Raw genomic sequence first — 16,978 nt, forward strand, 5'->3', positions numbered from 1 at the left:
AAATAAGAAGTTTCTCAAGTTAAGATCCCTAATGAATCAGTCGCTTAGGGCTAGATTTACTAAGCTGCGGGTTTGAAAAAGTGGGGATGTTGCCTATAGCAACTAATCAGATTCTAGCTGTCATTTTGCAGAAGGTACTAAATGAATGAAAGCTAGAAGTTGATTGGTTGCTATAGGCAACATCCCCACTTTTTCAAACCCGCAGCTTAGTAAATCTAGCCCTTAGTGTTTATTTTACGGTTTTAGAATAACTGTGCACAGCTCATTTGAGAGCAAGCAATTACTTGAATTGTAACAGAACATGTAGCTCACCATCACTGAATCTGCACAGGTACAAGCCCTAACATAAAAAGTAATTTAGTTAATTTCTCAGCAGAGCAATTGCTCAGTCACTACAATTGCTGCAAGACGTAACAACAACTCTTACCTTTCTCCTCTTCCATTCATGCTGGTTTCCTGCTGCAAGTATGTATGTACACTAAGTGCAAGAGGAGGATAAGAATAGGCTGTTGGAAACAGGAGAAGATGGATTTGTGTTCAGGGGAGGAGGAGGAGCTTATGGTTAGAGTTTGGCGTTTAAAGTGGCTAAAAGCCACAAGGGAAAGGGAGGCTGCTTCTTAACCTCCACAGCTCAATGTTTGAGCAATGGCTTGGCACACAACTGCTCACAAGCAATTGCTGAGAAACCATATACTGTATGTTATATAATAATGCATGTTTTTAGGTTGATTATATAAAAAATAGTTTTGCATAATACCAGATATGGAAGTTATGGAAGTTCTCTTCAATGTAAAAATGATGTGGAGGACGAAATCAACTTTGCCCTCATGTTTCTACTCAAGACTCACACACGTGCTAGAAATTAGTACAAGAATCTTTTATTTTGTCCTCTGAGGAATCATGATAAATTAATGTCGGTCCCTCTAGAAGATGTTGTAGTGCATTGTGGGAAACCGAGTCATTATAACTGCACTGTGTAGACAATGTGGATGGGGGATCACAGGTCCAGGAGTTGATACCATGAATGGGGACAGCATTTACAAAGTCAATGACAGCTAATACTGCAGATCTGTCCTCATCAGGATCAGGTGTTGATCCTTTGAGGTTACCCTGTTAGATTCAGCTGTTTCCGGAGACTGAAGAAACTGCCCTGTTTTGCGGCAAAATCCCATCAGGTGTTAATGGAAGTAAGATCAACATGAGTAGGCCACTAAATAGATGGGTGTAAGAAGATATCTGTGAAATGATGGATTTATGTCAGTGATGGTGGAAAGACAGATTTAGACCGATGAGCGAAAGTTTACAAAACCTTTAGAATTTTCTGCGTTGCTGCCATAATTTGGCCTAAAATGTGATATGATATTATCCAAAAAGCACAAGAAAATAATCTGGTTAAATGACAAGCATCTTTCACGTCTTTATTAAGCATGAACCAACATTTGCTATCTGATGAAAAAGTATGTGCACCATTAGATTGACCAGTGGCACTTTCTTTAGTATTCCACCAAATGTTTCCTGTACCATTTCATCAATGCCACACACCGGCTTAGAAGCATTTTGCCTAATTCCTCATTACAGATTGCTTCAACTGATTCTGGTGGTCTTGCTTTAACTGTTCCTTTTAAATAAGTTCATTTGGGTAATCACAACATTTCAATTGGGTATAGATCAAGACTTGGCAATTCTAAAAGGAAATATTTATTCTGCATCAGCCATTCTCTTGTCTATTTATTGGTGTGATTAAACGCACAAGGACTGTATGCTGCTCACCCTTCATCGGCCCGACATTCTACTACGGAATGTACTGAATGTAAGACACCGCTACATTCCTGATTTGTAATAACATTATCCATTAAATTGTAAGTTCTCTCATAAGCAGCGCCCTCCCTTTATTTTCATGTCTGTATTTATTTTGTCTACCTTGTATGTCCTGTTGTCCCCACCGTCCAGCGCTGTGGAGCACTGTGGTGACTTGCATATCAACAACAATAATAATCTCAATGATAGGAACATCTGATCCAAATGACCACTTTAATAGAGCTGATTACCCCAGAGGTTCACATACTTTTTCCAATATAGTCGTTGAATACTTGATCAACATGTTCAATGAAGACATGAAAAAATACAATATGTACAGTATGTTAGTGTTTATTTACTATTAGGTCATTTTAGGTCAAATTAATGGAGGAATACAAATAATCCTACAAAATGTTATCACGTCTATACATATGAGTGTTTAGAAAAGTATATGTATACTGGTGAAACATAATGATAAATACAGTGGAGTGTAGTAGATGGTTCATATTTGGTAGACAATGACTGACATTTTATGTAGTAATGATGAACGGTCATTTACTTTGTGGGGTGACTACTGATGTAACGGTTTTATAGAGAAGGGTATGGAGATGCCTGACAAGGGTTGTCGGTACTAATAGGTGACAGTAGTGTCATGTAAAATGGTGTTTACATATTGATATGTAATAAATATGGAGCAGTTCTGCCCCTGTAATTAGAGCATATGGTTTTGGTACCCTGAAAATTGAGGGAATCATTGGGGCTAGGAACCCTGGCTTTCTTCCTGCCCCCTGTGTCCAGCATATAGAGCAGCCAGTTGGCGAAATCTTGGACCCCAAGTGCCCAACTGAGAAAAGTCTTGCTCTGAACTTGTAGACCAGCTGCTAATGGAACTGAGAGAGGCGGCATTGGAGCCTGAGCCCTCAAAGGCATAAGTCTGGAAAGAGTCGTAAGGAGGTACTGATGAGTCCTGATCTGCCAGCCTCACTTTCCGACTGATGTAGTCTCTGAAGAGTGAGAAGTCCAGTTCAGCTCCTGGAAACCACTGAGGCAAAGGGTGACGTTGAGAAGCAAGTGTACTGTCCCCTCCAACCTCACTTCCCTCACTGAAGTTGTACATGCTGCGCAAGGCTGACATATCGTATGCCTCTGTGTCCTGCTCTCCACCTCCCTCGTCATTGTACTTGATGACATTGTCCCTCATGTCTTCATCTTCATCCGATATCAAATGACCCTGGTGGTGTCGTTTCAGGGCCAGAATGAGAAGAATCAACACTGTTGGAATCATAAGAGAGAACATGTGAGGTTTATAATAATAATATTATGGAAAAGTAAAACTAAGTAACTTAAGATTTCTATAACAATTGGATCTAAGCTTCATGGTTCTTCAACAATCTGAAGTTAAATATTCAAGACTAGATTAATATATTAGAGCATTAAAGGTCTATGGATGAAATGCACCTGTCAGCTATGGACTCATTTGAAACGTATTATGCCATATGGGGTCCATGGTTAAACTTTATAGACTCTCCAGAGTTCGCTATCTTAGACCTATCCAATTGAGAATTGATCCTGTAAATGCCTTTGAATACTGGATCCGTATGGCTGGTTGAGTGGGTTTTGACTTATGTCTGTCTTATATATATTCTGATTGGTTAGTGAGGACCTAACCAGATGTTTTGAAACGAGGGTATTCACTATGCTAACCCCTCCACCACACCCTATTTTGTTAACCCCCCCCCCCCTTTTTTGTCTTTTTTTTGTCTTTGTGTTATATGTTATTAGCAGTTACTATATGTGGCTGGGAATATTCTTTTTTGCATACTTCATTTTGTATTGGCCTGGTGCCATGATGCTATATTCTCTTTACAATTTACCAACCAAAGCAAGTCTGTTGGAAATCCATATATAACCTGTTTTTTGGTTTTCAAAACCCAATAAAAATTAATTTCGAAAAAAAAATAATAATATTTGGCTGGAGTCCTGTTGTTTTCTGGGAGTGTGGGTGTAATCATCTATTCAGTGAACAGTGTATGTGAACATGCTCTTGGACCCTACACGTAGACCCTAAAATACCATACCTGGTAATAGTCTGACTTTTGAGCTGCCACCACCAACATATTGATGGTAAGATAAAAAGCTATTAAGAAATCATGGGAGTTTAAGTTTAACAACAACTTTGGAGCTCAGGTTATAAAAGAAACTAACTAGGAGTAACTTACCCACAAGGATCAGAACACACACCAACAATGCAATAAGTGCTCCGGGGCTCAGACTTCCAGCCATCACATAAGCAGTGGTGTTACATGACTGTACAGTCCCGGCACTGTCACAACCACACACTCGAATGGTAAGTGTTCCTGTGCTACTCAAAGCTGGTGTCCCTCCGTCAACAACCAGAATTGGTAAGATAAACATATCTTGCTCCCTTCTGTCAAATGGCATCCGATGTGTATGTACTGAAGCAGTGTTATCTGCAGATGGAAATATATAAATATATTTTATGAGACATTAAAAAGAATCTCCTAACATCCGTTAACGTTTAACCTTCAGTCCTGGTTGTACAAGTTTGGGGTCAACAGTTAACTGATGCCTGGAGATTTCCTTTAAGAGAAGACTGGACAGAATGGAATAAAAGTTTAGATGATTGAGCTGATGGAGCGTGAGGATGTGATAAAGCAGATTTTCCTCTAAACATGTTGGTTCAATGTTTCTAATTAGACAACTATGTAAATAATTACCGACATAAGTATGGATGTATAATGACTCAAGGTTATAGATATGAAGGTAGAATCTGTAGTGAGGAGCTGGATAAGGGAGTAACAGGTTTAGGAAATAGGTAAGTAAGTCAAAGGTGTATTAAGAAATAGACATGGAAACAGAAGCTGTAGCAATGACATAAGTACAGGGGTAGATGTGTTATATGGAATTCGGCAAGGATGGAGACGGTACCATATGGCATTAGGCATAACTGGAGAAGAAGGAGCAATAGAAAGAAGTAGCAATCATGTCACAATTTAAAGCAAAATAAAAAAACCCTGACAAACATTAAGTATTAAGGGAGACAATCATGGAGGGTGAAGACTTTGAGGGAAACTGTGTAATAGGGAGGTTTGGTAAAATGAAATCAAAGGCAGCAGAAAATGAGTCCTGGAAGTAGTGGGTTAGGAAAATGAACATATGGTTATATTACCAGTACAAATACGGTTACTGTTAGGTCAGGTTATTGATGAGTTACATAACTGGATATATGCAACATGATATGACAACTTTGTAAATGAAAAATAATAGATTACTATTAAAAGTGGACCTGTCACATGAACACAATGGTGTTGTGCAGCACAACACTTTGTTTTGTATCAGTGCACCTTAATGGTCCACCCAGGGAATGCCTCAAAAAGGCTAAAACATTTTTAGGGGGTTAACTGTGCAAAAGTGTAAACGTCAAATAAACGTCCAACCTCTGACCCCTTTAGTGCTACACCTTTCAAGTAGATACACGGTTAGATTTTTGTACTAAAATACTGCTTGGTTTAGACAAATTTATGGCTTCACAAACAAAATCACAAGAGTCGGGGAATATCGGGACTGTTATTATTACGTGTCATGCCTAGAAATGTACTTCTCCAGCAAAAACCTATATTTTTATATATACAACCCGTTCGACAAATAAACATGTTTGCAGGCATGCTCATCCTGTAATAAAACAGTCCAATGTACAGTGGTGCTCTGCTTAAAAAATAAAAATCAAAAATGAAACATTGGACCCTTCCCCAAATCCACTCCCAGCACTAAGCAGCATGTGCTGTTTTTTACTATTAGCAGCGTTTGGTTCCCCAGCTGTACTGAAAACAAGTCTCAGGCCAGGTTGGCCATAGTGTGCGGGTGGGTTGTTTTTTTATGGAGATTTTTTTTTATTTTGCCCATTTGGACTACGACGGATCAGAAAAGAGATTTTGTTATTTTATTAATTGGAGAATGAGAGTTTTGTGGAGTCTTTTATTCAATTAATTTGATAATGGTGTGTGTGGCTTTACTTCTTATTACTCTTTATGTATAATTAGCAGAGATCTTAGGGACCTCTGTCCATCATATTGGGACCAGTATAATGCATACTGATCCAGTCTACTTTATGTATCATGGCATTTGAAGGGCCACCTACTGCCATCCTTAAGAAATGAGTGTTCCGGAATATGGAAAACAACTGAGGCTGCGTGATCAGCGGACTGATGGAAGAAGAGGAAAAGCATCAGATGACTTAGCAATGAAATTCCGCAAGGCCATGTGATCAGATTATAAGGATATATTGAGGTGGTAAAGAGGTCATATCATATGAAAAGCTCATGCTGGTGATTGTGGTGAACAGAACTCTGTATGGTCAGATGACAAATGTATGTGAAGTCATATGATACCAGATGACAAGTGGAAGCAGTCGATCGGTCTGTGGGTTTTCATGAGATGGCACATGAAGGCCATGAATGGTATGAGCGAGGGAAGCTGATGTATGTAAAGTGATCAGCAAATGGCTCACCCTTGACATTGAGCAGAGTAAAGTGATGCTCCGCGCTGGGGTCAGGTGCAAGTCTGAAGTAGAATCGATGGCCCCCCATTGGCTCATCTCGATCCACCACACTGATAGTCTGAATCAGCTGCAGCAGAGGGAGCACACATTACTTGTCCAGCAACGGGCTGGGTAGTACATCACTCACCACAAGTTTATGTCCTTTTGTTATAAAACACATATCAAGTACTCTTATGTTATTTACAACATATCTGCATGTATGAATTAATAGTTCACCTTTATTTTGCTGCCTAAACAAATTATCCTTGTTTCGGAAGCTTGCAATGCCTACTCACATTCATGGTTCTATACATAAATGAAGATGATGACTTGGCTATAACTTGTAGTCTCCCTGTCTAAAATAACTATAAAAGCTTGTCGTTGTATGCTGGGCTGTTCTAGGTTCTGCAGAACAGTATGTTATTTTACTTTAGAGTGGACTTTATGGTAACTATGACTTGTTGCTGTTGGTTAGATGCTACAATGTCTACCATCTAGAGTGTCAAAATGGTCTTAGGGGCCTATTTATTGATGGCCGCATATGTCCCCCGTTAAATATCATCCCTTATCGCAATGATAAGGGATGATATTTTGCGGCCATTTATTAAAGATTCATCTTGGGACAACGCATCTGATAAGAGGCTATCCCGGTGATGACTTTTCTTACCTCTCAACTCCGGGAGTCTGTACTGCGCAACTCTAAGCCATGCTCAAAAGGAGGAAGGCTGCGCAGAGGGATCCGATATCTATGATACCTACTGTGTTAGGCTTTTGTTATATAGTGTGGGAAAGGACAGCATTCACAGGAATCCGACACAGGTATGCTGAACCATTTAACTGTTTATTAGCAGTTGTCAGGATGGTAAAAATTTCCAATGCTGGTTCAGCAATCATATCCAACAGTACACAAAAATCCCCACCACCTACATCTGGCTAGACATAACTTCCCTGTCTGCAAGCCGGCCACTTACTGGCATTGGTGGTCCCACCCACACATACAGACAGTGTCTTTATCCTCCACCCCAAGCACTACAAACAAATCACAGCAAACCAATCACACCCATGTGAAACACCTGTGTGTGTGCTAAAAGAGGATCCTAGGGAACCTTTAACCCTGTCTGCAGACTGCAGACTGGCTGTGTTTTTATCAGATCCCTTATAGGGGAACTGTGGCAAAGAGGCATATTTGCCACAATAGTGATACTTAAAAATGCCTACACCATACGGAAAAAGCAGTTTCTGCATGGTTTATGGCTTAATAAATAGGCCCCTTAGAGAGACAGTAACTCTCATTGTTAACTGATGCACCATAATAGAATTTTGGTAGCAGAACTTTGGGTAAGGGTTTAGTTTTGAAGCAGATAAGATGGGGAGATAAAAAAGGACGGGGGACTTAATAAGGTAGAACATTGGCAGAAACCAATATTGCTTGTCAGCTCCAGGTGAACATTTATGGTATACAATATAGTTTCTTGGGCTAGCCTTAAATGTGGCTCTTCTATGAGGATTTACCTGTCCAGGCAGAGCATCCTCACATACAGAAGATTCATGGGGTGAAGCCAGCTCAGGGGGATTATCATTTACATCCAAGATCCGAACCCGTAGTGAGAGGACTGACATTTTTTGCGGGTCATCTGTAGGGAACATATATAGTAATATGGCAATGATTACTGATTTACATGTAACAAACTTAAGCTTACTAAGACAGTCACAAGTGAATAATTGCAAGTGCACAGTTTGGTGACATGGCATGACATATGTAAATGGATTAGAATCAAAATGATAAAACCTAATTACTTAAATTAACATATAATTTCCCCAAGACACAGTTCTTAATATACCATGGTATAGATCAAAGAATATTACTGGGGATGAAGTACCTCTGTTTTTAAAATAGTTGGCAGGAGTAAATTTTATAAAATGTTGCCCCTTTTGAATAAATACATTTTATAAATATATATGAAAGGAAATAGTTCATATGATTTATTATCAGTAATACTTTTTTTATTATGATTATTATACTATAATTTATACAGCACCAATATATTTGGCAGAGTTGTATTTATTCAATCAATCTCTGCCTCAATGGAGCTTAGAATCTAATTTCCCTACCAAAGCTATGCACACACTATTATAATAAAAAACAACTATCCTATCAATGGGCTTGAGTCATTAAGGAGAGCAAGGCAAAAAAAGGATTAAATGTTCTCCTGGACAAACCATGTTACAATTCAAGGGGTGTAAATAGTTTATTATTTTGCACATAAGTTAAATACTGGCTGTTTTTTCATGTAGCACACACAAACTTGATAGCTTTGTTTTTACACTGAGATTTAAAGTTGATCTAGGACATGCCCTATCCCAACTATAAATCTGCCATCACATTTTAAATTTACCTCCCCCTCCAATGTAACATGGTTTTTCCCAGGTGCAAAGTTACTCCTTTTTTATGCTTTGCTCTCCTTAATGACTCGGGCCCAATATGTCTAATGATAATGCTTATTTTTTTAAAGGGAGATATTACCTAATTTATAGATGATATAGGTTTGTAAACATGATTTAGGTGCTACTAACAAATGTTATAGTTTGGTGTTTCGGGATAATTTAGCTGCTGTGTTGCATTCTCTTGTGTAGTAGTTCTTGGATGTTACATTAGCAATTGATATGGCATACAACTATGGAGAGAAATATACTGATATATGAATAGGTGTATTGAATCTTTAAACAGTTTGCATTACTTTAAGAGAATATTATAAACAAATTCTAAAGTATGTTAGAACTTAAGACAATAAGTTTATAACATATGACTTCAACTAAACAAAAAAACATAAATGTACAAGAAAACTGTGTGACTTAGAAGTAATTACGTCCAACCTATTTTATGTGGTATATTTACTATACGGCGTTCCGACGAACCGCCGCTTCTCAGCGCTTTGCAGTCATTTTCTTACAATGGGAATTCTATTAAAAACAAAGCCCAATGGGCTTTGTCTGATATATATTTGCCATTATAAAAAAAGGCTGGAAAGCGCCAAGAATCGACGGTTTGTCGGAAATGCCGTATAGTAAATATACCCCTATGTGGTTAAATGCCTTTAAGATAAGACTACACATGTAATATAGGACACAGACAAGTATATGCAGCATTTATTTAGAACAGCGGACAAAACCAAGTATACAAATAATAGATAGAGAAAATGCTGGCGGGTATACATGGCACTAATTGGAATAAATACTGTCAACAAAGGTACAGTGAAGACACATAACCTGCTTCCTTTGCCTGCACGATCAAATTGTGCCACCCAGAGGTCTCGCGGTCTAGGGATTTGGTTAATCTGATTTCACCGGACTCTTCATCAATTTCAAAAATGCCATCATCAGATGTTCTGTCCAATGTGTATCTAGGTGACAAACAGGTTTGGAGTTTACATGATGGGTGAAGACATAAGGGGTAAATCTATCAAGCTGAGAGTTTTCCGAGGGGGTTTGAAAAACAAATCAGATTCTAGCTATCATTTATTTAGTACATTCTACAAAATGACAGCTAGAATCTGATTGGTTGCTATAGGCAACATCTCCACTATTCAAACCCGCCAGAAAACTCTCATCTTGATACATTTACCCCAAGGAAAGTACGGGTATCTAGTAATGATAGTGATAAACAAAATAATATAGAACAACAGGTCCAGTCCGCGTTTACTGTCCATTTACATGTACAGTAGACCCATCTAAATACTTATTTGATTTTGTAAAGATGCCAGTGTAATTTTATACAGACATGTCAGAATTTCTTTTATATGGTAATCATTTTTGCATCCAAACAAATCCAGACAGTATTTTTTATTGCGAACTAATTTCAAACTCAAACTTACATTTTCAAACTCATAATCTATTATTTGTCTGCATATTTATACAAAACACAACTGGAAAATGCTGTTTACATAAGTAATCACACGCTGTGCTGTGGAGGCTCCAAGTGTACACAGGTGAAAGACATTGCCTTTACAATTGGCTTTTAATTACCCTCTACATGTGAATTATTAAAAAAAAGTCAATTTTTATGTTTAAAAGACCCCCTAATTCAAATAACATTGGACATACTGTGAGTCTGAATGAAAGATGTGACAATGAATACCAAAGAGCATTCTAAGAACATGAAAGATAAAGTTACAGACATGCACAAGATAGGAAAAGACTACAAAATAATATCCAAGTGCTTGGATATCCTAGTGAGCACTGTTGGATCAATTGTGAGGAAATGGAAGCTGCATCATACACCCAGGCACTGCCTAGACAAGGTCGTCCCTCAATACTCATGTCAGAGCAAGAAGGAGACTTGTGAGGGAAGCTACAGAAAGGCCAACTATCACGTTGAAGGAGCTACAGAGATCAGCTGCTGGGACTGGAGAGAAGGTGCCAGTCAACCATATCTAGAGCTCTGCATACAACTGGCCTCAAAGGGAGGGTGGCTAAAAAGAAGCCATTACTGAAGAAATACCACATCAAACCACATCTGGGGGTAAATGTATCAAGCTGAGAGTTTTCCGGCGGGTTTGAAAAACCAATCAGATTCTAGCTATCATTTATTTAGTACATTCTACAAAATGATAGCTAGAATCTGGTTGGTTTCTATAGGCAACATCTCCACTTTTCAAATCCGCCGTCAAACTCTCAGCTTGATACATTTAACCCCTGGGGTTATATTTACTAAACTGCGGGTTTGAAAAAGTGGAGATGTTGCCTATAGCAACCAATCAGATTCTAGCTGTCATTTTGTGGAATGCACTAAATAAATGATAACTAGAATCTGATTGGTTGCTATAGGCAACATCTCCACTTTTTCAAACCCGAAGTTTAGTAAATATAACCCCTGAAGTTCATCAGAAAACATCAGAGTAACCCAGGTAAATGTGGGATAAGGTTTTGGCATCAGATGAGACAAAAAAAGCTTTTTGGCCCCAATTAAAAAAGCTATGTTTGATGCAAACCTAACTCTGCCCGTTCCTCAGCAATCACCATCCCAACAGTGAAGTATGGGGGTGGAAGCATCATGTTCTGGGGATGGTTTTCCTAGCGGGAACTGTGCATCTTAAAATTGAAGGACGGATGGATGGTGCAACATACAGGGAGATACTGCAAGACAACCAGCTTCAGTCTATTAGAAAACTAAAGCTTGGGAAGTTCACATTTTAGTGCGAAAATGATCCCAAGCACAATGCCAAAGCAACAATGGCGTGGTTGGAACAACAAAAAGGTGAAGGTTCTGCAATGGACAAGTCAAAGCCCAGATCTCAATCTAACTGAGAATTTGTGGCACTATTTGAAAATTGCAGCCCACAAGCGTTATCCAACCAACCTGAACATCCTGCAAAGATGAATGGCAAAAAAATCACTCCCAAATACTGTTAGAAACTTACCCCAGACAGATATAAGGCTATTATTGCAGCAAAAGCTGGTTCTAGCAAGTACTAGTCTGCAGGGTTGAATATATATGTAAGCAGCATTTTTCAGCTTTATTTCTTTGAAGAAAAATTTGAAAGACAAATAATTAATTATGAGTTTGAAAATTTACTTTAAGAGCCTATATATATATATATATATACTAACTCACTGGACACTCACAGCAATCACACTCAGTCTTCCACCATCCAGCTAATACCTGACTGAATTGTTGGCTTTATCTGGGTCACTGGCTGTGATTACCCCAATCACAGACCCAACGTGTGCATCTTCTGACACTTCCATTACGCCACTCAGGGGATGAAATTTGGGAGGTTCATCTACATCCAGCACCGACACTTTCACAATTGCTTGATCCCGAAATGTCCCCAAATCAGAGAAACGAGGATCCAAAAAGCGATTCTGGGCTTCTAGAACCAGCGAATGTTCCGTCTGGGACTCAAAATCCAGAGGCTGTGGACAGGGTAAGGAAATCTCACTATAAACCACACACATTCAAAATACTACTGTTGTGTTGTACATAGAGTGCCATAGCAACCTTTCCTGGCTGTGATAATATGAAAGAAAATAAGTAATTTCAACATGACAATTGAAAACAGAAGCAAATATCAATTACTTACAAATACCTTAATGTCAATGTACCTATTTGAAATGGTAAATAAATGAGTGCTATGAATATTTCTGCCAACACAATTAGTTTAAGATAAAAAAAGAAATGTATTGAGCCCTGGAATTTGAATGAATATTATGTTTAGAGACTGAAGCCTCACCGGCTGTGTTGGCTACATCTAAATAAGTTAATAATTGTAATTGTGAACATGTCAATGCAGCCTAGTATATAATTCACTATGATGTGTTCTGCAAATCAACTAATTTTGGATGGATTTTCCAAAGACAAATAACTAGAACTGTTCCAGGGCCTGTAGTCAATAACTAATGTCAAACTGGACTTGCTGATTTGGGGGAAGGTAATGAAAACAGGCTATTACTAGGATACCAACTAAACCAGTGATGGATAACCTGTGACACTCCAGGTGTTGAGAAACTACAAGCCCCAGCATGCTTTGCCAGCTATCAGCTAGTTATCTACTGGCAAAGCATGCTGGGGCTTGTAGTTTCACAACACCTGGAGTGTCATAGGTTAGCCATCACTGACCTAAACCAATATCACTCTCCCAATATATGTAATCATCACCCCCTGAACCTGATTTCAATATTTCACCCCGTAATATCAATTTCCACACCTAGGGGTAGATTTACTAAAAAGGAAAAGTGGAAGTGTTGCCCAAAGTAACCAATTAGATTCTATTTTTATTTATTTATCTATTATTTTTTAGAATGCACTAGAGAAGTCTTAGCTAGAATCTAAATGGTTGCTATGGGCAACACCACCCCTTTTCCATTTTAGAAAAAATTAGTAAATCTACACTTTAGTCTGCAGTTAGCAAGAAACAGACCAACTTTTTTTTTAAATTAAAATTTAAAAATTTGCATCAGTGTTGTGTGTGTACTGCACTAGATCACATACATGGTTGCAGTGTGCATGTCACAAAACAGAATTTGTATGGTAGACCCTTCGTTTTTCTACCTTGTAAATGACCTTTTAGATTTGCCTTCCAGTGCAGCTCTTATTTACCCCCCTATGTGTAGTGATCCTGGACCTCTCTTCTCATGACCCTGTTTTTGAATCCAACAATATTTACAAAGCTTTTATTTCAAAAAAATCAAATCAACAGGGTGCGCTTCCATGGTGCATTATATAAAATACAATTTTATTTCAAAACACAAATATTGCACGTACCAGAGATAATTAAAAAGTCAGCATATCATAGTCACTTGTAGGTTTACTCCCGACGTCTCTGCGGATCATCCAGCAGATAGTAACCTTACACACAGTGATACTCATCCAATCACTCTACGCGTTTCGTCTAGGGAGACTTCGTTAGGAGGGGTGGCCCTGGACGAAACGCGTAGAGGGATGATCTGCAGAGACGTTGGGAGTAAACCTACAAGTGACTAGGATATGTTGGACTTTTTAATTATTTATGGTACGTACAATATTTGTGTTTTGAAATAAAATTGTATTTTAGTTCATGCACCATGGACGCCCCCATGTTCATTTGATTTTATAGAATCCAGCTGTACCGGTGGAGATCAGGCTAATCAAGGGGAGTACAGGTGGACTAAAGTCCGCTTTGTTTGAATAACTCCGTGACATGGAAGAAGCATTCGGATACTGTCAAGTACTTTTACATTTACAATATTAACATTCGCATTTGGCATCAGGTGCTATACAAACTAATTACTATTTGCTTGCGCACTGTGAACCTTGTAAGCAATTTGCAAAACTTTTAATTTGCCTAAAAAATGGCAAACTACTCAGACGACCCATCTTTTCATACAGGCTGATGTAAGAGACAGAGGAAGACAGGGATGGAGAGAGAAAGAGAGCTCTTACACCTCACTCCAAACTAAACTACAGAGGCAGATCTACCATTGGTGCAGCAGGTTTGGTGCACCGGGGCCCATGGAGATAATGGGGCCCGCTGGAGCGGGAACTAGCGAGTTGTGGGCCTCGGTTCCCTCCTTCCCGTTCCACCTCTGATACACACATTCATTTATTCTCAAATACTGATTAGCTCACCTATACACATACTTTATTGCATAATTGCATAATCACTATCAGGATTTATTTGATCTTTTTAATCCTTTTTACATGTTTTTCAGATTCTGTCTTGCTAAATGAAGCAAGTATTAGAACGAGGATGACCAGATAAACAGTTTAGCCAAACGAATGCATTCGCATAAGTTGTTTATCACCAACACACAAACCAAATCTAGTTTTAGTAGAACCGTGGGAGCTAGAAAATATAAAGTCTACTGTACGCTGATTGTATTCCCTAGGACAAGCCAAACTGTTAAATGAATAATTTCTGTGATGCGATACTGTGATGGAGACTCCCGTGACCTTGTCTTCTCCTGCTACGGCTCCATCTCTAGTTTCTCCAATTTAGCCTTCCCACGCTCCGACCACAACCTTGTTTCCTTCAGCCCTTACCTCACATCATGCACTCCCCCCTGCACCCAAATCCACACGTACACAATGCAACCTAAGTTCTCTTAACACAATTCACTTCTCATTTTCACTGACACAACTATTTTCTCCAATGACTGCATTGTCCTGTCCTAATCAGGCTGCATCTTTCTATAACAAAACAGTCACTTCAGCCCTAGACAACGCAGCTCCAGCTACTACATATAGTCTCAGACAATCCAAACCCCAACCATGGCACACCAAACAGACCCACTACCTGAAAAAGTGCTCCCGAACTGCAGAGCGCCATGAGAGGAAATCTCGTTCCTATCATGATTTCCTCCACTATAAATTCATCCTTTCATCTTACAGCACTGCCCTTTCAATTGCCAAATAAACATTCTTCAAATCTCTAGTATCCACCCAGTCTTCTAATCCACGTCAACTCTTTGCCACCTTCAACTCACTTTTCTGCCCACCTGCACCTCCTCCCCCTTCCTCCCTCACAGCCCATGATATTGCCACCTATTTCAAAGACAAACTCAACACCGTTCGACAAGATATTTCCTCATGCCAAATTCCACACACTTCACCCACTCTACCCACCTTCACCTACGCTCCCCAATCCACCTTTAATTCATTATTTCCTGTAACTGAAGACGAAGTCTCTGCACTGATCTCATCATCTCACCCTACAACCTGTCCCCTCGATCGTATTCCCTCCTAACTTCTCCGTTCCCTCTCCTCCACTGCATGCCCACCTCTATCCATGAACCTGTCTTTGTCCACTGGTACATTTCCATCCTCCTTTAAACATGCATTCATCTAACCAATTCTAAAGAAACCATCTCTCAATCCAGCCTCTCTCTTCAACTACCACCCTATTTTTCTCCTCCTTTTTGCCTCTAAACTACTTGAGTGATTAGTATACAGATGCCTGTCTTACTTTCTCTCCTCTCACTCCATTCTCGACTCTCTGTAATCAGGCTTGCACCCTCAATTTTTCACTGAAACTGCTCTCACAATAGTGATCAATGATCTGCTTACTGCAAAGTCTAAGGGTCATTTCTCTATACTCATTCTCCAGGACCTCTCTGCTGCTTTTGACACTGTTGATCACCCTCTCCACCTACACACCCTTCACTCCATTGGCCTTCGTGTAACAGTTCTTTCCTGACTCACTTCCTACCGATCGATCTGCTCCTATAGTGTTTCTACCTCTGACACATCCTCCCCTCCACTCCCACTGTCTGTTAGGGTCCCACAAGGATCTGTTCTTGGTCCTTTACTTTTTTCATTGTACACCTCTTCTCTTGGGGCACTAATTCACTCATTCGGCCTCCAATACCATCTCTACGCTGATGACACCCAAATTAATATCTCGTCCCCTGACCTCTCTAATTCTGTTCTATCTCGTGTAACCAACTGTCTTTCTGGTATCTCCACATGGATGTCCCAACACTACCTAAAACTCAACAAATCCAAAACAGAGCTTATTATCTTCCCTCCTGCCAGAGTCACCACCTGCCCTCAAATCTCCCTTATTGTCAATAACACCACAATATCTTCAGTCTCATCCTGGCTGAGTCCTGATAAGGTTCGAAATCTTGCAAGAGGTTACACCTAGGGTCATTAAGGCACGCATACTGAGCGCATTGTGCGTTTGCTTTAAACTGCATGTAGCGCGGCTCTGCATACTCCCGAAGTCAATAAGGAACGGATCTCAAGATACGTATGGTGTAGTTTTACTTTACTCTACTAGACCAGATACTGCAGGATACTTAAAATACCTATGTGGAATATAAAATCTCAAGAGAACGGACAAAAGAAATATAATAAGCAATTAATGTTACCTATCAATAATATAGTAATTTATGATTATAAATGAAAATTTATATTTTTTTTCCCCCTTGGAAAAACATTTATTATGCTGTCCTCAATGTATACTGTACATAACGGACATTTTCACGGTTGCTCCTAATTGCAGACACATGTTATATCATGCATTCGCGACTGACATAACTAGGACTCAGGACTTAGACTAGCCCTATAGCTGGAGCAAGAGATACGGCGGAAAAACAGGTAACTTTTAGACGCCCAGAGCTTGATTCGTACGTGGTTGCGTGCGC

The 16,978-nt window shown here is 39.3% G+C and overlaps 1 protein-coding gene across 2 annotated transcripts in view; it reads right to left on the reverse strand.

The window, feature by feature from the left end:
* Positions 1–862: 862 nt before the first annotated feature.
* Positions 863–16,978, reverse strand: part of CDH22 (cadherin 22) — a 149,392-nt gene continuing 133,276 nt past the window's right edge. The window contains exons 7-12 of one of the 2 annotated variants that reach the window (XM_075177727.1): positions 12,015–12,268; positions 9,623–9,756; positions 7,868–7,989; positions 6,326–6,443; positions 4,017–4,268; positions 863–3,069 (exon numbers count right to left, since the gene is read on the reverse strand). In XM_075177727.1, the coding sequence (XP_075033828.1) occupies positions 2,558–3,069; positions 4,017–4,268; positions 6,326–6,443; positions 7,868–7,989; positions 9,623–9,756; positions 12,015–12,268 (1,392 nt within the window). In that variant the 3' untranslated portion in view covers positions 863–2,557. Of the gene's footprint in view, positions 3,070–4,016; positions 4,269–6,325; positions 6,444–7,867; positions 7,990–9,622; positions 9,757–12,014; positions 12,269–16,978 lie in introns of those variants that run through there. The other variant, XM_075177728.1, reaches the window with a different exon arrangement.

This window comes from Mixophyes fleayi, chromosome 6 (genome assembly GCF_038048845.1).
Source record: "Mixophyes fleayi isolate aMixFle1 chromosome 6, aMixFle1.hap1, whole genome shotgun sequence".
NCBI lineage: Eukaryota > Metazoa > Chordata > Amphibia > Anura > Limnodynastidae > Mixophyes > Mixophyes fleayi.